At 39.1% G+C, this 23,730-nt stretch overlaps 1 protein-coding gene across 2 annotated transcripts; it reads left to right on the top strand.

Moving 5' to 3' along the window:
* Nucleotides 1–353: 353 nt before the first annotated feature.
* Nucleotides 354–22,898, top strand: prlra (prolactin receptor a). 2 transcript variants are annotated; one of them, XM_048259787.1, is made up of 9 exons: nt 354–506; nt 10,373–10,472; nt 10,698–10,830; nt 12,671–12,840; nt 13,404–13,570; nt 18,853–18,994; nt 20,852–20,948; nt 21,108–21,177; nt 21,637–22,898. In XM_048259787.1, exons 2-9 carry the CDS (start codon nt 10,406–10,408, stop codon nt 22,480–22,482), a joined length of 1,692 nt encoding a protein of 563 aa, XP_048115744.1. In that variant the 5' UTR covers nt 354–506; nt 10,373–10,405; the 3' UTR covers nt 22,483–22,898. The 2 variants fall into 2 exon arrangements, with proteins under 2 accessions (XP_048115744.1, XP_048115743.1); XM_048259786.1 differs by having other exon boundaries at nt 354–634.
* Nucleotides 22,899–23,730: the final 832 nt, after the last annotated feature.

Below are 23,730 nucleotides of genomic sequence, written 5' to 3'. Positions count from 1 at the left end.
TTAGAGTTTGTGGACTAGCCATAGGGTATATTTGGGTTTATTTGCTGACAAAATGTTATGAATGTGTAGACAATGTTCTTAAAGTGATAGTGCACCATTTATAAATACAAATTTATATTTATTATATATATAAAACAGTATCAAATCGGTAGTATTTCTTAAGAAATGTATATTTTAAAACAAAATTACTTTGTCATTATTATTATTATTATTATTATTATTTATTTATTTATTTTGGGGTGGGGGTGGGGCTGAAAGTGTCCCTGATTTGGGGTTGAGAAAGCGGGTCTACATGGAAATGACAAGGGGCAGGTAATGCAGTCGCATGCACACGCCAAATGAAGGCTGATGCGTGTTGTCAGAGGTGGGCGGTGTCAGCGGGCAGATTTCCAAGGCAGATCGACAGGAGTGTCAACAACGCACTCCACCCGCTTCTTCTTAAGACCGGTTAGACAGGAGATGCTGTAATTCCGCCAGTTCCGTGCTTGCCTCCGGAGTTTAAGGAAGTAAGAGTTCTTCAACATTGTCTGAACAAATTACAAAGTTCAACAGCTTTAGATTTATAGATTTAAACAGTTCAATGTAACCTTTCAACGTTATTCGCTAAACGTGGTTATACCGCTGCGTTTCAGAGGTAAGTAGCCTAGTCTCTTAACGCAGCGTATATCCTACAGTAGAAGTGATTGAGGGCGGTGTATTTAACATTGGAAGATCTTAGCTTTCCTGTACACTTTCGGCTGAACCACTTTGAAATCCTCAAGTGTTCAAGTCATGCGCTTGAACTTTTTTGCGTATTTTACTTGACTTTAACAAATAGTCTCCTCTTCGTGGATGAGGCTACCCGAGGGCGAATGGATTGAGTGATGCTTTGGTTAAATGAAAGGAATACTGGCCTTTTTATATCCCATTGGCTATCTACATCAATATCTTGTGTGATTTAATATGCTGAAGTGCCTACTCGCACCAGTCTGTGAGCGCGCCGGTGCCTATGGTTCTTGAGAATCACCAAAATGGCTTTCTCGTAACTGCGAGGTCAGATAGAAACATTCTTTCTCACACCATGTGCAACATGTGCAAAAAAACGTCGAATTGTATTGAATGTATTGGATAGATGTTTGCCTGCGGTTTCTTGCTGTTTTACAACAAATGGATTCCCCTTGTCTATTCTAGAGAGAACATTCACAAATGGGAAGGTAGTTTCTCGGTTTCAGACCATATCAGTAGCATCATTTTATTTTACTGAGAGATTTGTACATCTTTGGATTTTTATGAAAATTGCATTTTCAGAAAAGCTGTTTCAATTTTAAGTAGGCTAGGGCAAAAGATTATTGTCAATTGACATGACTAAGAATTTTGGCCTGATAAATAACACAGCCTGATATAGCCCACCATATTTGTTTACACATTAAAATTGCGAATTCACAGTGAAATGTTGGTGACCTATGTTCTGTCCATCAAAACCACCTTAGTTTGGATTATTGCTTTTGCATTTGCTTGTGATGGTTGTTTGTGTGTTTTGTTTTTTGTTTGTGTTTTGGTAAACAAAATAAATATATTCTCAGAACAGTGTTTATTTAGCCTAGCCTATAAGAAAGTTGGAGAACGCTGATAGCCAGCGGTTATGTAAGACGATTTAGGCTACCCTTGGTAATCCGCATATCAGTGACTAGTCAGGCTACTTCCATTCCTTAAACAGTTAAACAGTTAAACAGTTAAAATTTAATATTGAAGTACCTAAGTACACTGACTGGCTGTTACTATTTTGTCATGATTTAGAAAGTGTCATTGAGTTGCAAAACCATTGGTTGATGTATTTCACCATGTCACTGGAAGCTCTTGCTTTTCATGTCTCCCAGCTTTTATCTTTTTCTGACTATGATGGATGAATGTGACTTACTATTTCATTTTGTAGGCCATTCTTTGTATATTATTGCAACTATCAGAGTTAAAAGGTATTTTAACTGATTTACTCACCTACTTACTTATAAAAGTAACCTTTTATCTACATTGCAATATATACTTCTAACAGACCTGATGGCTAAGTGAAAGCTACAGATGCCTTCAACTGAGCTCAGCCAGAAAGGTACTGTCTAGCAATGAAAGGTCAATAAGTGAACTCAGAAATGAAATAGCCGATATCAGTGCGCTAACCACAATCTTTGATTTCTTATCACTCATACTATTATTAAGGATGATGTTTCAAGATATCATTTTCCCTTAGACAGATTATGCACAAACACCAGGTTGGAGTGTTTAATTAATAACTTTTTTCTGGAACCCGGAGGCCTTTCCCCTTTACCCTTTAAAGAACTAAAGAAATAAATAAGCAAACAAACAAACAGGAACACCTGAATGTTTCTATGCCAACTGGTAGTCCATGTCCTGTTGAATGGGCAAATTAATACTCTGCTGGTACTGTGCCAGTTATTTATTTAAAATGATTCACTATCATGATGGCCTATTTCATTAGTTTAACCTTAGACCTTCTATCTACAAGCCATCTCTCACTCACAGATAAGGAGATGTGTGCCACATACTAAAAAGCCATACAAAAAAAACACGGTCTTGTTTGATAATGTAAAACAAGTAACTTTTTCAGAGAGCCTTCAGTGATACAGCTGTAGACTACAACCTAAAGAGCCCTTGAGAACCCAGTCTCACAATCCTGTAATTACTGGGTCTTGAAGGCTGTTGTTTTACATTGTAGTTTCCTTCTTATCTTCTGATTGCCTACTTCCTCATCACTCAACTCTTTCAAAGAAAACAAAAATGATGTAGAGTGGCAGAATCTTTGCTATGGCTATGGAGTAATGTTCAGGACCTGCTGTACAGTAAGGAAGAACATTATGTTAGTGCACTACGGCTAATCCACAAATAACACATTAAACAGTCAGAAATTCCCTGTGTACTCTTTTAGGAAGCGTATAGTGACGCAAATACATGGCATTTTGTGATAACATAGAAACCAAGTTCCTCTATGTACCCATAGCTGATGTTGGTGTCTGTATGCTGTTTTGGCATCAACGGGGTAAGATTTTCCAGAGGCCCATAGGGTATGCATGTTTTTATTCAGACATCAGCAGGTAAATTTGCATCCACTGTTGTTACCTACTACAAAGTAGAAGTTTGTTGAAGTTGAGACGGGTGCTGCCATTAGCTTGGTAGATTTGGCAGCAGAAATAACTAAAGAGTAACTTAATAAAGACAATGCCATGTTTCTTCTTCACCCTTGTTCCTGATTGAACATGCTAACATACAAATTACACTAGATTGTCTATAAAAAAAAGTTTCATCTCAAGAGTTCTCTTTTTATTGCTTCTTCTCATCTACTTTGCAACCTCACCAGCGTATGGTGATGGCAACCTAAAGCCCACAGGTGATCATTAGCCGGTGTTACGCAGGTCTTAATCACTCTGCATCATCAGATATCTCCATGGAGACCTGGCCAGTCTAAATAATGTAATGTTCCTAATCCACCCAGGTAGTGTTACTGTATAGCAATAATCCAAGGCTCCCTCTCTCTCACCGTCCCTGATCTCAGACACCTGTGTGTGCAATTCTACACCCCTGATCACACCTAAACAAAAGGGATTGTGTGACGCCACAATCTTTGTGTCTCTATAGTGTGAGATGCTATCAATATTTATGGCACAAATCAATGAGTGCTCAAGAGATATCAATTCCGTCAGTCAGCCATGACATTGCAGACAGAGTGGCAAAGTACACCCTCAGGAAGAGAATGACTTAAAAAATGGACCAAGAACCCATCAGCCTTTGTAAGGAAAGTATAGAAAATATGTGTGACTTAGTTGAATAAGATGTGTTTATTTCATTGTTGATAGTTTAGATATAATTGGTTAAAGAAATAGTTTGAAATAGACTGAGAATTAAAAAAATAATTGATAATAGGATTGTCCTTGTATGTCTCCCCGGTGTGGACTTATGCAAGTAGCTCTGATGAACCACCTTGAAGCTTTGGAGGCCATTTCCGCCATCCGTCATGTCTTTGATGACGGAAAAATAATACAGGACAAAGTGTGTAACTCGTGTTTAGTTCATTAAGAAAAATAATACAGGAAAAAGTATGTAAATAATACACGACAAAGTGTGTAACCTGTGCTTAAAGTCAAAGTCAAAGTCAAAGTCAAAGTCAGCTTTATTGTCAATTTCTTCACATGTTCCAGACATACAAAGAGATCGAAATTACGTTTCTCACTATCCCACGGTGAAGACAAGACATATTTTACCAATTTTAAGTCCACAGACAAACATAACATTCAAGTAAAAACAAAAAAAGTAAGTAAATAAGTAAATAAGAGGGCACATATAATAATGAAAAAATAAGAGCAGCAAAATTTTGTTGAAATTGTGCATAGACAGTCAATAAAAAACTAGTGCAAAGTCAGGCCAATAAGAGGCTTGGGTAGTTCTGTTTGACCTGAGTAATGAAGAAAGTGGCATAGTGGTGCAAGTTATGTAAGAGCAGCAGAAGTGTTGTGTTTTCAGGACAACAACACCAAGTTGTAAAGTGTACAAGTGTGCAAGTGTTCAAGTGTGCAAGTGGAGTAGTGCAGGCGGCCATTGTGGGTCCAATGTCCAGGATGTTATGTAGCTGAGGGTGGAGGGGGGAGAGGAGGGAGAGAGTTCAGCATCCTTACAGCTTGGTGTATGAAGCTGTTGGTGAGTCTGGTAGTTCTTAATTCATTAAGAATTCATTAAGAAGAGGCAGTCTTTTACTATTGCATGTTGGAATTGTGCAGGCTTACTGAAAGTTGCTTATTAGGTGAGATGTGGTTTCAGCATGGATTCTTAATCTAGTAAAAAAATGCATTTTGTTTTTGGGGATAAGGTGTAATGTCCATTGTCTGATTCTGAGACTTTAAAGCAACGCCAAAGAACTTTTCCTCTGTCACACGCACCATTTGTTCATCCAGCACCGGCTTTGCAAATAACAATGTCCACAGACAAGGTACAACATGTTGCATGATTTTATGAAAGTATGTTGTATTGCGAGATCAGATGCAAGTCAAATTTTAGTTTCTTATGTCTCATTCCATCAAACTACAGATCCGCTACCCGATCCAGCAAACTTACATAGTACAAGGATACAAGGATACAAGGAAGTTTATTGTCACATGCATATAGTTACTGGAAGTAAGAAATGCAGTGAAATTATGTCTGGTGTCAGCCTATTTGTGCATTAATGGGGGGGTAAAAAGTGCAGTAGAAGAGGGGTTTAGTAGATTTAAGTGGAAAGGGCTGCATAAAAAAGGTGGGGGAGGATTGGGATTGGGTGGGGGGCACCAACAAGGAGCACCCAAGAGCAACAGGGGCAAGGAAAAACTCCCTTACCAAGGAAGAAACCTTGGGCAGATCCCACGGCTCAAGGGGCTAACCCAACTGCCAGGGGTCTTGGTGTGTGTGTTGGGGGATGACAGGGGAGATGGGATAGTGTGCTGTGTATGTGGGGGAGAGGGCAGTGTGCAATATGTGTGTTGGAGAAGCCTCCTCATGAGACAATGTGCTGTGTATTGGGGGGGGGGGGCAGTGTGCTGTAAGTATGTTGGGGATGTGTGTTGTAGTGCGGTTATAGTCGATAGAGGGCTGCGAAGCGAATGCAGAAAGTGCCGTTCACCCTGTTATGAGTTGATGAACCACTGAAACGATTTTGGAAACATTATTTTAAGGTACAAAAAACTCTTTGGTGTTGCTTTAATGTAAAGTAGAATTTTCAGGTTCATAGACATAGGAGAGGCTGTACATAGTGCATGGAATAGACCCTAATGCCTAGTACAGTGGCCAGAGGTGATTGCTGTTGTTTTATTACAGTGCATGAAAATGCACTGTACTGTTCTTCCAAGTCTTCTTATTTTTATACTTTTTAAACTATTAATAAAAAACTATTCAAAATTTCCCCATAGACTTAACATTGGGCTGATGACATCACAATGGGCTAATTAACTTGATTTGCTCAACTACGCCCCATCAAAGAGCCAGTTAAACTGATTGATTGATTGATTGATTAAACTATTAATTAAAAACTATTAGGCCTTTATGACATCACAGCAATTAGAATCTTGTGCCAGGTGGCCAGGCCACCTGCATCAACTGTTTCTCAGGCTTTAAGCATACAGTCTCATTCTCTTAAGACTACACATTCTGTTCAACTGTTCAGTCATTCCAACTATATTAAACCTCATCTACCTAGCAAATAATTTTACCTTTTAACTATCCACCTATATTAAACCTCATCTACCTAGCAAATAATTTAACCATTTAAACTATCCATCTATTTAACTGTTCAGTCATTCCAACTATATTAAACATCATCTACCTAGCAAATAATTTAACCATTTAAACTATCCACCTATTTAACTGTTCAGTCATTCTAACTATATTAAACCTCATCTACCTAGCAACCAATAGGCCTATAGTTTGTTTTTACTCTGTATGATATTTTACATCATATTTTTTGCATTTTCATGCACTATATTTCCTTCAGGAAATGCTTTTCTAGTTATTCTTCTAACCCAGTTAATGCAGCTTCAACCGTTTAACGTAGAAACTTCATTCAAACTATATTACGTAGGTCTTACTTAGGACATCTGGGCTTTGTATTTTTCATCTTTCAGTTCAGTTTCACAGGCTTTAAACATACAGACTCATTCTCTTAAGATTACACATTCTGTTCAACTGTTTCCTCTGTCCACAACTGTTTCAAAAGTCCTCGCTACAATAATTCCCTATTAAATAATTTAACCATTTAAACTATCCACCTATTTAACTGTTCAGTCATTCCAACTATATTAAACCTCATCTACATAGCAAATAATTTAACCTTTTAAACTATCCACCTATTTAACTGTTCAGTCATTCCAACTATATTAAACCTCATCTACCTAGTTCAGTCATTCCAACTATATTAAACCTAATCTACCTCGCAAATAATTTAACCTTTTAAACTATCCACCTATTTAACTGTTCAGTCATTCCAACTATATTAAACCTCATCTACATAGCAAATAATTTAACCTTTTAAACTATCCACCTATGTAACTGTTCAGTCATTCCAACTATATTAAACCTCATCTACCTAGTTCAGTCATTCCAACTATATTAAACCTCATCTACCTAGCAAATAATTTAACCATTTAAACTATCCACCTATTTAACTGCTCAGTCATTCCAACTATATTAAACCTCATCTACCTAGCAACCAATATAGCAACCACGTCAAATACCCTAGCAACAGACTAGCAACCACTTCCACAGTTACAACCTAGCAACCAATATAGCAACCAATTGCCTAGCAATCATGTCAAATACCTTAGCAACAGCCTAGCAACCATGTCAAATACCCTAGCAACAGCCTAGCAACCACTACAATGTCAACCTAGCAACCACCATAGCAACCAACAGGATTACCCAAGCAACCAGCATAGCAACCACTTACTTTGGCGTAACAACCAACATATGTACCCTAGCAACACTATTGCAACTATATCTGCATTATTTGTTTTTACTCTGTATGATATTTTACATAATATTTTTTGCATTTTCATGCACTGTATTTCCTTCAGGAAATGCTTTTCTAGTTGTATATACCGTACTGTATAACCACTTCTGTTAGGTTTGGTATTTGGGACTTTTATGATATAATGCCCTTAAGCAGTAGACAAAGAAAGGTAAAATGAGAATAGACTGAAGAATAACTGGAATGTTGGTCAAAAGCTACCAGGCTTTTTGTAGTTAAGAGTGCTTCCTTGGCTTAGTAGCTTTTTAAGGGAGGTTATATAAGTTGGCTATTTGCAGTACAAGGGCAATCCTAAGCACTTTCAATTATCCAATTATCCAATCACTGCACCATTTGTTAAACCAATTTGTGTTTGGTAATGTGGTTGATGCATTCAGGCATAATTAGATACCCATCATGTTTCTACCTTTTTTATTAATCATCTTTATCTTATTCTTCTGGTTAGGGTGTCAGCCTTAGAACAGTATTGACAAGATAAGCTAAGACTAACTATCTTTAGACCAAGTTATTTGCTGACTTTTTGGTGCAAGTAATGTGTTTTTTTCCATTTATCAAGCTGGAAGTCAATGATGGAAATGTTCTTTACAGTAAAATAACTATACCTATATAGCCTATTTCAGTCCAGCTCAAACTATGATTTGGAAGCATCATCTTCACAGAACAGCCCATGTTGATAGGGCATATTAAAGCTTTCGAATAGTTTCAGTTGACTGGAGCTTCATGTGTATGTTGTGTGAACAGCTATCAAATAGAAAAAAATATTTTTCTCCAGCCAGGTAGAGTTTGGTATTTTACTCCGCTTTTATGTTTTCTGCTTTGTATCCCAATGCGCATGAGCCCAATAAGAAGCCTGTGAGGGCAACATCTGCACCATGTTCCACTGAAGCAGAATGCAAATGGGTATCTAGTCCAACGCGGGCCAGCACTGATTCCCTCCTCTTATGACATAAGCCCTTACATAATCAAATATGCCGTACTTCCAGCTGGGTTTGTTTTTTCCCTAATCCTCTGTGTCACTCAACATGGAGCAGAGAAACACCCACACTCATTCACTCTTTCATTTGGTCCCAATCAAATCACTTCGCTTAAATTGTAAATATGGCTTCTGACTATATGGTGTACTTGTGTGATATGGGGGAGGGGCATAGGAAAGGCCCTCTGTCATGAGAGAGATTTCAGATAAGTTAGCATTGGTAGCACAACTTTTTTTTCTGTGCCACTCCACCCTCCAAAGAGGAGGTCTGTGATTCTAACCCAAAACACTGTGTCAGATTCAGAGAATTACTCCTCATGATGCCTCTCTGTTCAGTGTGTGCTTAAAGAATCCAGTGTTTGTAGTCCTGGCCAGTTATTATAGCTTTGAGAATGTCATTAGTTTTTATTTTACCTAGTCTTTCAGTTTGTTTTTTTATTTAAATTTAGTTTTAGTTAGCTTCGCAAGTGCAAGTAGTTTAGTTTTACAGGACATTTTAGATTCACTTTTATTACGTTTTAGTTTTTCAGGTTTTATGAGGAATGTCTTGATTTAGTGTTGACAAAACAAGTACCGGTACAATGAAATAGTCAAAGGTCCTTTTTAATAGGCCAGCGTCTCTCAAGAATTCAAACAGAACATGAAAGTTGTATAGCAACCACAGTGCAAATTGAGTTGGAGAACTAAAACTAATCTAATTTTACCTTTTAATTCGATTTAGTTTAGTTTTGCATGGTTCATTGTCATTTTTATTTATTTTTTTATTTTTTGGACAACTGTCACTTTTTAATTTTTATTTTTGTTATCAAAATTATTTTTTCACTGCTAGTTTTATTTTAGTTTTAACTAGTTTAAACTAGTTAATTTCATTAACTATAATAACCCTGGTGCTGGCATTGTAAATAAGAAAACACATTAGCTCAAACCAAGCCATTTACATTCCAGCCAATCAGTGCTTGCCTCGGTAGAACTGAAGGGAAGGGAGTAATTGGCCTCAAATATCAACAACCTTAGAGTACAATCTTTTAATTTATTTGGTCTAAATGTGTGTGCTTGTCTGTCTTTTTAACTACTGGATCTGCTTTTATGAGAGGAGATTGCTGGTAGAGAGTTTTCACTGGAGACATGTTAAAGTGGTATTGGTGGGGATTGTAAAGAATGTGTAGATGTGTAAGCTAGCTTTTATTGTTTGTTTCAACTGGTAATCATTAATCTTAACAGCTGAGAAGGTCAGATGGTTCCCTAAAATAAATTCTTTTACTTAATGAAACTGACAGACCATTAAACATTTTCGCAATAGAATGGTTTATGAGACATAATTTCATTGTGTTAACTTATACGGAAAAGCATAGCAAGCTCTCCATTAACTATACATAACATAATACACATGTACACTGTCTATTATCTTGGCCAGCAAAGGAGACTAGCTAAGGTTATTGGGTGTAAATCATTATATGGTGTTCATTGTTTGGACTTCTGAGCTTTGTAGTCACATGTTCCCTGGTAGTTTTCCATTGTTGCCTAGGCTCTGCAGCTACAATGTTTTTGTGTGTGTGTGTGTGTGTGTGTGTGTGTGTTTGCGTGCATGTATGTAGGCTACGTGTGTGTGCTTGTGTGTGTGTGTGCTCTTGTGTGGAACAAAGAGAAATAAGATTGAGAGTCCTTGCTCTGATTAAAACATTTTTTTTCTGTAACATTTGTTTGCTGACATTTTATCAGTAAAGGTGCAAGGTGACTTTTGTTGGGTTTTCATCAGTGATTAGACCAGATTTATGATTTATGATTTGTCCCTAGCATATTTTTCCATCACATTTTAGTTACCATCAGTTGAAGTAAATGGCACTCTTGTCTTTCTTCCTTTCCAGCATTTACACAAAGGTCTACGGCCCACTGTCACGATGAGAAGAAACATTGCAACAGATCTCATCCTCTCCATTCTATTCAGTGTAGTGACAAATACTGTTTGTAAGTACAAATAACATTATTCAACTATTAAATATTAGCATATGAGATATTTGTTTCAGCTTTTTCATGTGTGCTCTTGGTCTGTCACCAAAGATATGCTGCTCTGAATTACTGTCACTCCTTGAAAGGAAAATAACTAACTTGTTACAGCAGAACTTTTGTGTATGGATGGAAAAATAAGATTTGCAGTGAGTGTATTTGAATTGCCTAATCTCCCTGCCTTAGGTATCACGCCGCCAGGAAAACCCAAGATCACAAGCTGTCGCTCCCCAGAGAAGGAAACCTTCACCTGCTGGTGGGAACCTGGCTATGATGGTGGCCTGCCTACCACTTATGCCCTGTACTATCGCTTGGAGACGTAAGCCATAAACTTATCATGTCTAAATGTATTGTCAAACCTAAAAGCTATAAAATGGCAGGGAAACTGATTTACACCTGGTGTGTTCCAGTGATAAATCTGACCAGAAATGCAGTGTTTAATATAAATACAGTAACATTTGTGGAACAGGTGGTTTGAAGGGAAAAGAATATGAGCAAAGTAGATTTCCAGGGAGTTGAAATGGCCTCTTATAGGGTCAAGTGAACAAGGGCATGTGTGCACATAAGTTGGTAGGATTGTTTATGGGAATACAGCAGACTCAGGGCAGGAGTGTATGAGGGTGTTTTGCAAACAGCAGCCAGTGTGAACAACGAGCAAAGGTTAATGTCAGACTGCACCAAATCAACAGAATCTATTCCAAAGTAGCACGTATACAATATGTGTAGCTTATGTCCCTGTCTGTAGTTCTAGTTACTTCTTGGTCAGACTTTTTCACAGTTAGTGATTATCATTAAATGTGATTATAGTTTGTTGGGAGGAGTGGCAATGAAAGAGTGTTTATACCACTCTATCTGAAGCATTCCACAAATGGGTTGCTTACAGCAATAGCGGTAACCTTTACTTGACGGGTGATTTCATAACACATTCATAGCATCTGTCATAAACTGCACATAAAGTATTCATGACTGTTTCATGAGACATGACTCAACATTCATACCAAACCTTTCATGAATGTGGAACACAGAACGACAACAACTTACAAAAGTTGAAAGTTAAAAAAAACAAAATAAAAGTCCAACATCGTATTTGTGTAACCTGGATAACATTAATTTAATCTATCCAACCTTTGTAAATATTTCATCAATATCTTATGAAGTCTACATCGAATGTCACTTTACTATACAAGTTGTGAAGTATTCGTAATCACTGAGTTACTGGGAGGTAGGCCTAAACTAGCCTACATTTAGCTGACTCGTATTTGTGTAACCTGGAACGGTTGGACATTCCCAGTAGCAAAAGTTTAGAAATAATCTGCAAAGGTCATAAAACAAATACATTTTTATGAAACAAAAATTATTTGCTTGACCATGTTCTGTCTTTTTGGCACTGGAGTAGCCCATTGACTCAGATGTGACGTGATCAGGTAAGAGGTCTGGAACAAAAACGGAAATGCTGCTTTGCGACTTTGGACTTTTATTTTGACAAGTTATCGTCGTTCTGTCTTCCACATTCATGAAAGGTTTGGTACAGTATGAATGTTGAGTCATGTCTCATGAAACGGTCATGAATGCTTTATGTGCAGTTTATGACAGCTGCTATGAATGTGTTATGAACTCACCCGTCAAGTAAAGTGTTACCGCAATAGCTTTAGCAATAACAATGGGATTGCAAAACGTTCTATACAGAATTCTCTGGGAATCTTAACTGAAATGGGATCCTTGAAAAAACAGTTTCCATAAGGAATTCCAGAAGTTACTGCAGGCACTTCTAAGAGCAGGAATATTTGTGAACTTGGAGGAGTCCCTATAACCTTCAAGGATCAACTCTTTTTGACAGTTGGTTGTTTGTAATAAACAGCCGTTACATTCTATATAACTGAAGACCAAGTGCTATTTACACTGTCAAAAAATATTTAGTTTATGTGTGTGTACACATATAAAGACACACACACACACTGAGATGCAAAGCCACTTCCAGCAACATGTTTATCAGATGACTGTGAAATTTGCAAGTCCAGACAGATACTCTACAGACTACAGACACTTGAGAATATGTTACGTCATGCCATATGCTTTCAACCAGTCCCAAGGTGTGGCAGATAGGATATAACTGGAAATACATGCATCTGAATATTGTTCTTTTCTCTTGCTCTCTTTAGCTCTGAGACAGTCTATGAATGTTCGGACTATCATACAGCAGGGCCAAATTCTTGCTACTTCAATAAGAATGACACCAGCATATGGGTAAACTACAACATCACTGTGGTGGCTACCAACAGAAGGGGTACCAACTACTCGGATCCTGTGGATGTGGACGTAGTCTATATTGGTGAGTTCCTCTTTCATGGCCCCATTCTACACTATAGGCCCAAGTTTGAGAACAGAATGTTACACTTTACTTGACAATGCTTAAGATTCATTTTATAATTGAGCTCCATGCCATCTGCTGCCATGCTTCTGGCTGTATTCATGTCGGTTTGAGCAACCCTGACGTCCTGTGGTTAAACATCAACAGGATCAGTGTTGCAAGTCGGCATTTCTCAGAAGTGTGATGGCTTCACTAGGAAGTTTGACATTCATTTGCTCTCAAAAACATCTTTAAGGAACCACAAGATTTCCATATCAGGACACTTTTTTAGAGAAGCACTATACTCTTTTTTTTTAATAACAAACACACACACACACACACACACACACACACACACACACACACACACACACACACACACACACAGTGAGAACATTACCAAATGTACAAGTCAAGCATTGCATGAAGCGCACATATGCGGTTTGAAACCATTTGTTTTAACTAGTAATAGATAAATATATTGGTTTCATTCCCATATATATAAATATATTGTTTTTTACTCCTCTGTGCTCTTCTGTCCTCAGTTCAGCCCCATACTCCGGAGAATGTGACTGTACTGGTGAAGGCTGACGAGCAGGGTCCTTACCTGCGGGTCTCTTGGGAGAAGCCGCGCAACGCAGACACCAGTTCTGGCTGGATCACCCTCGTTTATCAGCTGCGTGTCAAACTGAAGAACCAGGACGAGTGGGAGGTGGGTGGAGTGCAGCAAAACGATTCAACCACAAACAACATTTGTGTAGCTTAGTGCATTTGTTCAGTATTAGGTTTGGATGAAAAGTGCATTGACTAACTGAGGGGTAGCATTAGCCTCTTGCTGGACAGGCTCATTCAACTAGCCACCCTTGGGTCGAATGTGGCCCTTTAAAATTGTGTGTGTGTGTGTGTGTACATGAGTGCGTGTGTTTATGTGTGTGGGTGCGTGCGTGTCTGTGTGTGTGTGTGTGCGTGCGTGTGTACTGTGTGTGTGTGTGTGTGTGTGTCTATGTTTGTGTGTGTTAATGTGTGTGTGTGCGTGTCTGCGTGTGTGTGCATCAGAGGTGGGAGTAAGTGACACATGTGTGACAAACAAGTCTCAAGTCTTAACCTTCAAGTTTCAAGCAAGTCCAAGTAATTTTTGTAACAGTCAAACAAGTCAGGTCAAGTCATAGCTCCAGGGTCAAGCAAGTCAAGTCAAGTCATAGCCAAATCATTGAAATTCATGATGATTTACCCATGTTTTCATTTTAAAACTAGATGTACCGCATAGTGGTACAAAATATGACCGCCGCTCAGTCCTGTACATCCGTTCCGCGAAAATAAATCACACTTCAATTTGTCTCCATATTTTACTCCATCCCCCACTCTTGAAACTTTTGTGTATGCTTGTTTGGCATGCCTGAGTGTGTGTAAAGCGGCTGCACAGAAAGTAGCCTACTGGTGCTGAAAAGGTGAATAGACTGTAGAATAGCCAAAGAAGATGTAGCATTGTTATAAAACCTTTAAAATCTCTAAACAATCACAAGTAGGGCAGTTCATCACAGTTCATCCATTGCAACTGGATTGATGAAAGGTCACTTACACCTGTAAGCTACATTGTATTTGGGAAAAGCAAAAGGTATCAGCATAATGGTATTTATTTATTTATTTATTTATTTATTTATTTATTTATTTATAAATAAACAAAAACATCTCTGTCAGTTCCATGCCGTTTTCAACAGCTATCAAAAACAAAGGTCATTTTTGGATGGATGGATTTTTTGTGAATGTTTCTTCTTCTACATAAGATTTTAGTCATCTTTAGTTCATGTAATACTTTATTATCAATGCACAAATTAAGAAACAGTAGTCTGAAACGTTATTGTTAATGCACAAATTAAGTAACAGTAGTCTGAAACGAAATGCTGTTTTACATCTAACCAGTGGTGCAAATAACTGACATGTCCAAATGGGCCTTGATGAAATGTGTCGCTAGACTGTTCATACACATTTTATGGGCCAAAGTTGAAGAGCTGTTGTCCGTTATTGTTCTTGCAAAAATAGGCTGATTCATGTTCCCTTGCATTGTGTAACTGAGGTCCATGGCTAGTCTGGCTCACCAGACCAAGCTCAATCTTTTAAGACATCAAAAAATAAATAGCGGGCAGATCAGGCTGGGTTCACCCAGCCTAGTCCATAGGCACCCGATATTGTTTAATTTTCCGATTGAGATATCCACGCTCTGGCTATTCTAAATGCAAAAACTTAACTTAACTGAAGATAGGGGCGAGTAAAGCAGAATAATATTACATTTTCATTTTTACCGAGTGCAAATCACAAATGAGTGATTATGGGCCAGATTGATGTGGGCCCTTGAGACCAACATACCATAAAAGATTCTTCATCCTCAGTGCCACGGTTCAGGTAGTTATTTAGGAAAAACTGCTATTTTTGCGGTTCGGGGGGCCCAGCACGGGGGGGGAGTGGCCCCCGGGGACGAAACGAAATTTTTCCCTACATACCCACCAAATTTCATGTGCCCCGGTGGTTCGGTGTCCCGGGTATCGTTGACCAAAAATTCAGGAAGTAGATGGCCGGGGGGAAGTTTTTTTTGTAACAAACAAATATACATTGCATTTATTCAAGCCACATAGCCTACATCTGAACGGTTTATAGAATAAGATGAAATGTATACAAATAAAAATAAATGTATTTCAAGTAGACCTATTATAAAATAGCCTATTATTGTTTCAAAATGCCTCAAAGCCTAAGCCTAAGCTACATCAAATCATGAAAATATATTCAAACAGTTCAAGTTACACCTGTAGCACTTATTCGTGAGCACCCTCATGTGGAACCAGAAAATGAACTGCAACCAATTCAGAAACCGGAAGTTTCCCGAGAGTGGCGGCAGAGAATGTCTAATAAGGGGAGAACCGCCACTCTCAGGAAACTTCTGGTTTCTGAACTGGTTGCAGTGACAAATGTGTCAATGACGTCATTCATTAGCAGAAAGCTAGTGTGTTGTGGGCAACAACGACCCAATCTGTAAGAAATCGAAAGGATGTGACTACTCGTTTATTCAACTTTTGACCTATAATCCATATTGAGCTTGCAGAAACCACAATCAAATCTTTGATTTCTCAACTACAACCAGGTGAAAGAGACACATTTAGTCGTCTAGCTCCATAGACCCCCATTGTTTTTGCACTTATTCGTGATCGCCCCTAGCGGAACTGCAACAGATTGCAGGTACAATGGAGTTAATAGGGAGTGATCCGGCTCTCCGTAAACGGGCTCTGGTGGCGGTTCTCCCCTTATTAGACATTCTCTGACTTCACTTCAATTTGTTGTGTCGCATTCCACTCTAGTCCTATGGGTGACGTCAAGCGACTTTAACGCGCCCGCAAAGCATTCCGGGAAGGCAGCGCTGCATTTGAAATAATGTTGCGCGTCAAAAAGCTGGCCGATGCCAGATAATATCTAATAAGGGGAGAACCTTCACTCTCAGAACTCTTCCGGTGTGGTCATCTAGGGGCGCTCGCAGGCGAGTCCAGAATGAATGGAGGTATATGGAGCTGTACCCCTCAAAATCCACTTTTTTCAAGTAATTTGAATATTGTATTCGAAAGGGGAGGCAAAGACAATACACTTGGTTGAGTATTATATTTTTTAAAGTCACTTAATTGTTCTAAAAAGCCTTTCAAACGTGTCAATGACGTCATTAGCATGATCATAGCATAGCATCAATGCTAGCGTGTTATGTGTAACAACGACCCAACCTGTAAGGAAACGAAAGGACATGACTCCCGGATTATTTCATTTTTGATTGATAATCCATATCCATTTTGCGAAAAATAAAATAAAATCTGAGGGTTTCAGTTGTTAAATATGTGAAAACAATAAATTTAGCCATGTAGCTCCATAGGACCCCATGTATTTTGGACTCGCCGGCGATCGCCATCTAGGTGAACTCTGGTGAACTGCAGCCAAATTCGGTTTGTATGGGATTAATAGGGAGTGGGGAGGCTCTCCGTAGACGGGCTCTGCCGATGCCCATCTTTATGCAAATGAATCCGTTGAACGCGAGGCGACTATCCAATGAAAGCACGAGGTTGTAGGTCCTTTGTTCTACCACAACAGTGCCTGTGAAACTTTGGTTCCGCTTACAAGACAAATAATGTTTTAACAATCTCTTCCACGACCACCTAGTAGTCCATAAAACAAACGAAACTAGGATTTGGATGAATATATTGACTGTTGGTGTTTCTGGTGAGGATTTGAGATTGCATTGAGTAGTTTAAATAAAACAAGATTTCGAAATGGCTTGCATAGTTTGTTTAGGCTATTACTGTGTTGTATACTGTTAAGTAGCCTACATGCCTAAAATTGTGGTCAATTTGTAAAAAAACACTTAAGATACATTCAAACGAACTGAATATGAGCTGCTAACAGACATTTTAAACTAAACGGTCACACACGACTGAACGAGGGGAGGCAGCGCGACCCCATGCGTATGCCGTGTCGTGCAAGTGGATCGGTACCGTAACACGACTAACTTCGGATGAAAATCAACGTGGTGGTGGTTATGTCGCTATTTTGCACACTTGCGGACTGCTGTTCATTTCTCCTTTGACTTGTCAGATACATCATCCGTGAAGCCAAACATTATTATGTTTTGGTATAAATGTAGAGCCTTCCATATTTGCAAGTTAGCCTACCTCAGTCTGTCTCATTTGATCTGGCACTTGCTGTTGGTCTGTCAGCCGTCGTCACTTGGTACAATGACAGGTTCGCCGGCGTGGACGCATGCAACAGCACCTAAGCAGATTTTCTAAAATCGTAAAGTTAACTCCTTAATATCTATGAAAAAATAAAAGTCAAGTCATTTCAAGTCATTTGTCTCAAGTCTAAGTCAAGTCTCAAGTCATGAATAGCAAGTCAAAGTCAAGTCGAGTCTTTTATACATGTTGATCAAGCAAGTCTCAAGTCTTGAGATCACAAAAATGTGACTCGAGTCTGACTCGAGTCAAGTCATGTGATCACAATGATCACAATTTCTTGCAGTTTTGAACCTGTCAGCCAAAGATACCTGCGATTACAACACCTCGTTTTTGCCTTTTCATTTTTAACTAGGTGGCGCTATACCTCAAATGAGTGGATATGGTATGTGTTAACATGGCCCCTGTAGACCAACATACAAAAATAATTAATCCTAGGCCCTATAGTTCTCAAGATATTTACAGAAAACTGTGTCCGGCAGATACAGGATCAGCCAACAGTCACTAAATGTACACATATATTAATATATTGTATGGCCCCCCCATGAATGGAATTTCACTAAACTGGTCATGCATTCAAAGGGTGTCATAATGATACCTGTGTTTACAACGCCTCGTTTTTGATTTTTCATTTTTAACTAGGTGGTGCTATACCTCAAATGAGTGGGTTGACATGGCCTCAAGTGGGATGGGTTGACATGGCCCCTTGAGACCAACATACGAAAAAAAAGTTGGTATCTTAAGCCCTACGGTTCTCGAGATAATCACAGAAAACTGTCCAGCCTACCCTCCTTTCAGGGGCCCCGGTGCAGCGGGTGGGTGACAGATCAAAACAAAAAACAATGGTCCCATGTCATCCTTGTGGGGCTACATGCACACCAAGTTTCCAAGAATCGTTGACACAAAATTAATGAAGAAAAAAAAAATTCCAAAAACATCCAGAAAAAAAAACTGATAAAATAACAACTATTCTTTAAAAGTTTCAACCCCGTTTCCAAGGAACGGAAAGCTATACTATTGATAGATAAAAGGTTTTAAGCAAAAATTGTTATTTGGGCATTTAAAGTAACATCATGCAGGTTTTATTGTTTGGTAAATATTTTTATGTCACTATATATTCACTAGATTTTGTAACATTCCCAACTTATTTATTTTATGTAGTCCCACTATGTGATTCTATGTTATTTTTTATCCTGTATTAACCTTCAATGTTGTTTACATTTATCTGTGTATCCAGGAGCATGATGTTGGGCAACAGAAGACATTCAATGTGTTTAGCCCTCACTCTGGAGGGACCTACATGGTGCAGGTTCGCTGCAAACCTGATCATGGTTTGTGGAGTGAATGGAGCACAACATCCTATATCCAAGTACCTGATTGTAAGTCCCGACTATGAATGTGTCTTTTGTAGGGGGTGTAATGGTACACAAAACTCATGATTTGGAGCGTACCTCGGTGTTAATGTTAAAGGAGAATTCCGGTGTGATATTGACCTAAAGTGTATTGAAACATGATACCGAGTGTGAACGTATGCCTCATAGCCCATCTTGGCTTGTCCCCTGCACTCCAAAATCTGGCGCTAGTTAGCCGATGCTACCAACAGCTTTTTCAATAGTGGTGCTTCGGCATCGGGCTAGCCATGCAAATAAATCACTGTTTTACACCCATTTACGAGGCTCAATGTATCTCCACACTTCATTGGTAGACTTCCGAGGGCCCTGACATTTAAAACGAGACATTGAGAACTTTGGAAAAGCACTGGTAGTTTACTTACAAGACGATTTATACAGACAGTATCTTCACAAAGTTTAGCGTTTGCAGCCATCTTGAATTTAGTCACGATAAGTCGAGCAACGAGTAAGAATGAACAGGTATGATAAGGGATCAGATTCCAAAAATAATTCAGTGGAAATGCATGGATTCCAGTTGCTGCTACTGGAAGAAACTGGAATCCATGCATTTCCACTGAATTATTGAATTATTGAATAGGTTCATTTTGATGCACATATAAGCAGGAATAGTATTTTGAAAAGATGTCAAATGTTTTTTGCCATTAATTAACTCAACCAGGGGTTCCCAAACTTTTCAACCCGCGACCTCCAAAATAACCGTGCTAGAGACTGGCGACCCCCGCTATCCCTGGATGTGACACAAAAAATAAAATAAAATGTGCGCACCGGCCATACGCACTAGGCTTATCCAAACATGGGCTTAACGACAACACAAAAGAACCTGTTATGAGTTATATAATATGTATATTACCAGCCTGTTATGATTTTACATATAGAAATTTACTATATGATAAAAGCAGAATACCTTAGTCAAAAAATAATATCCATGTAACATAAGTGCACATTATTGCTGTCGTGCAAACTTAACTTTGAAATATTACTTTAATTTCCATTTTAACAGAAGAATATCTCAGTCAGGGTAATATCCACAAACTGTTGTAAACATATGTACATTGTTGTTACAAACTTGAATTTGAAACATGGTCCACACACAAAAAAGCATGCTGTTGATTACTGTTTAAGGCTGTATTTGGTACATTCAGTACACATCTGCATTAAACCTAATGTCCTATACCTAAACGGCTCGGTACAAATATGTGTTCCTGCATACCTCTAGTCTTTTGCTTATGTGTGTCTTCCCGATATGTGCAGTTGACCTGTCTTGTTCAGTGTCCATTTGAAATGTCCCAGAGCTAACACCAAATGCAATTTGTTCACCATCATTAGCTGTTGTAGTGGCACATAGCGGTAATAGTGTGTCTCACCTAGTCAACAGGGGTCCTCACTTAAGTCAGAGTTAATGCATATATAGAGCATTTGACCAGCAATTGTTCATTCCTCATATACAGTATATATATTTATATAGGGGTAAAAACCTGCACAAGGAAGCTGAAACCATATTGAGCCATTTCTCTTCTTTGTTTTTTCTCCTTGTGGGGTACCAGCGTAGGGCCCAGGTGTGTTTAGTTTAGTTGATCAGCCCTCTCAACCTATAATTGCTCTCTAGTGATATTCCAGGATCCCATGAGAGGCCACTCTGACTATACAAAGCATGCATTAACCTGTTTTTCAGCTTTGACCTTTTTAAGAACTATTGCCGTTCTCGGCTGTGAAGCATTATGTAGGTGGTAGAGAAAATCGCGTCCTTGATTTTTGTACATATTTGCACAAATGCCACTGCTCCTTAACAATCCTTAACAATCACACAACTTCTGTGTTTTTCAGATATTACCAGGGAACGATCCATGTGGATTATAATAGCCATTTTCACTGTGTTAGTCTTCATCATCCTCACTTGGATCCTGAATTTAAAGAGAAGCAGGTAATGTCTTAAGTTATAGAGCAAGTGAAAATGCATTGATTTCGAAATCAAGTCATAGAGTTTTTTACAGTGACTAACATACTTTTTGTCAGGGTGAATGTTGGTAACCTTTTTCACCTAAGTTTGGGACTCACAAATTCTTTTTGTTCTCAACTGTAGTGTGAAGCACTGTCTTCTGCCTCCTGTTCCCGGTCCAAAAATCATAGGAATTGATAGAAACCTCCTCAAGGTAGGGCACATTTATTTCAATCTGTCTACATGTCACTCTACAAGGCTCTTGGTGGGGATTTTTTTCTGAGCTCTTTTTGCATTCCTCCACAGTAATCTTACATTTCCTTGCAATAATTTTGCATTCTCTGACAATACCTTTGTGTACTTTTGCAATACTTTTGACTAAGGAAAGTATTGCGAGGGAATGCAAAACGTTTGCGAGGGAACTATTGTATCTATTGCAAAAATAAATTCCCACCTTACAAAACAATAAATTCCCACCTCACAAAACAATAAATTCCCACTGTAACCCTTTGATGGTACAGTATATCCTAATACAAGGTACATCAAAGAATACTTTGACTTCATGTAGTGACAAACACCATCTTCAAACACCAACACGTGCCTCTAACACTTTTTACTGGAGCTGTCACTTATCTAGACCAGTGAACATAATTATTATTTTTTTTTTTTTCAGAATGGGAAATCGGAGGACGTGTTCAATGCTCTGGTCATTCCGGGCTTTCCTCCTTCAGACTACGAGGATCTGCTAGTGGAATACCTTGAGGTTTATGACAGTGAAAACCAGGAGCTGATGCTGGATGGGAAGGATCTCCAGGAGGGATGCCTAAAGTTGAAAAGCCCCTCAGACAATGACTCAGGCAGGGGAAGCTGCGACAGTCACACTCTGCTAATGGAGAAAGTGGCCAAAGAGGAGCCGACTCTGGAGTCCTCACAGCAGGAGGTGGAGGCAGAGACACCGTCCACAGCCTCCCTTCAGCCTGAATATGCTCAACCCAGTGCCTGGCCTACGGTGCTGGCTCCTGATCAGCCCTACCAGCTCGACTCACCCTGGAAGAGTCTCCCTGATGTGTTCATTTCACCCCCTGTATCTCCACAACTGAAGTGCACCACAGGCCCCAAGCACAAGAAAGGCCTTTATGAGCCAAGCATTAATGGCTTAGAGGGAAAAGGGGATAGCATGGTCTCTTCTCCCAGGACCATGGAGTATGTGGAAGTCCAGAGGGTCAACCAGCAAAATGTGCTGCTCCTCAGGCCTCTAGCTGAGCAGAACCTGGGTTCTCACACCACCTCTGTCGAGATGCCTGAGGAGGACTACAGCAAGGTCAAAGGTGTGACCAGTAACAATGTCCTGCTGCTCCAGCAAGAGGTGTCCACCCAGTACATCAGTGACCAGGAAGAAACATGCCCCATGATGCAGCAAACCCAGTTGGGGAAACCAGTTGTCCATCATCCCCCTGCTGTGGTTCCTAGTGGCATGCAGTTGACTTCCAATGGCTATGTGGACACTGCCACTTACTGACAAGCCTCACTTCAGACTTCATAGAAAGATATACTAAAAGAAAAACAGATAGACTACACAGAACTTTCAGGGGTATGGAAGAAACACTGCACTTTTTTGGAAGAAAATATCATCGAAAAAAAAGGGTAAGAGTGACAGTCAATCCAATGATGTCATACAGACGCACTGATTTACCACCAGATGATATAAACATTTATGTTGGCTGGCAGACTTGGCTGTGTTGTTTTGTTTGTTTTGTTTTTGTTTTTGGGCTTTTGGCCCAAAAATGTTGGATACCCTTTGTTCAATGCAGCACTGGAAATGTGGTCTCTTTGAATGTTGTGCTCCATGAACTGCACATTCAAGGATACAAGGATACAAGGAAGTTTATTGTCACATGCATATAGTTACTGGAAGTAAGAAATGCAGTGAAATTATGTCTGGTGTCAGCCTATTTGTGCATTTATGGGGGTAAAAAGTGCAGTAGAAGAGGGGTTTAGTAGATTAAGTGGCAAGGGCTGCATAAGAAAGGTGGGGGAGGATTGGGATTGGGGGGGCACCAACAAGGAGCACCCAAGAGCAACATACAGGATGCTTGGATTTTATAGACCCTTGTTGTGTAGTAGCACAATGTCTTCTACTGTATTTAATTCATCGGTTATTTTTTAAATTATGGATTTGTTGTACTTGGTTTAGTCCTGCCCACTGCCACTCCAGCCCTCGGCTGATATACTTGGCCCCCATCTGCTTCATCCCAACTTTACTAAATCTTTAACATGCGTGATTACTGCTGAAGTACACCTTGTCTTCTTATATATACTATAGAGGTAAAGCTGTACTTTTAATATAAACCTATTTGTAATTAACTTTACTCTCAAAATCAGTGGTTAATGAATCTTGATCTAACACACAATTGATGCTAATTTATTTGCAAAGCGGACCTAATTGTTGTCATGGAACTTCAGAATACCTGAAGAAATCTATCTACAGACAATGACCTTAAGCCACTGACTCATGAACCATGAGTGAATAAAGTAATGTGTAAAAGTTTTTTGCAACAAGACCTACCAATGCCCAGTTAACAAAATGCTTTCTTATCACACTGGTTATGACAGCTGAATTACCTGTACATAGCAGTGTACATGTAGCTGTAATGACTCCAAATATGTTTTAACACTTTAGTCGATATGTACATTATATGGCCCCAGCCGTGGCGCACCTGCACCATACGCCGGCGACCCGGGTTCGATTCCCGCCCCGTGGTCCTTT

The sequence above is a fragment of the Alosa alosa genome, chromosome 12 (assembly GCF_017589495.1).
Source record: "Alosa alosa isolate M-15738 ecotype Scorff River chromosome 12, AALO_Geno_1.1, whole genome shotgun sequence".
NCBI lineage: Eukaryota > Metazoa > Chordata > Actinopteri > Clupeiformes > Clupeidae > Alosa > Alosa alosa.
The sequence above is the reverse complement of the archived record's forward strand: the minus strand, read 5'-3'. Positions and strand labels throughout refer to the sequence as shown.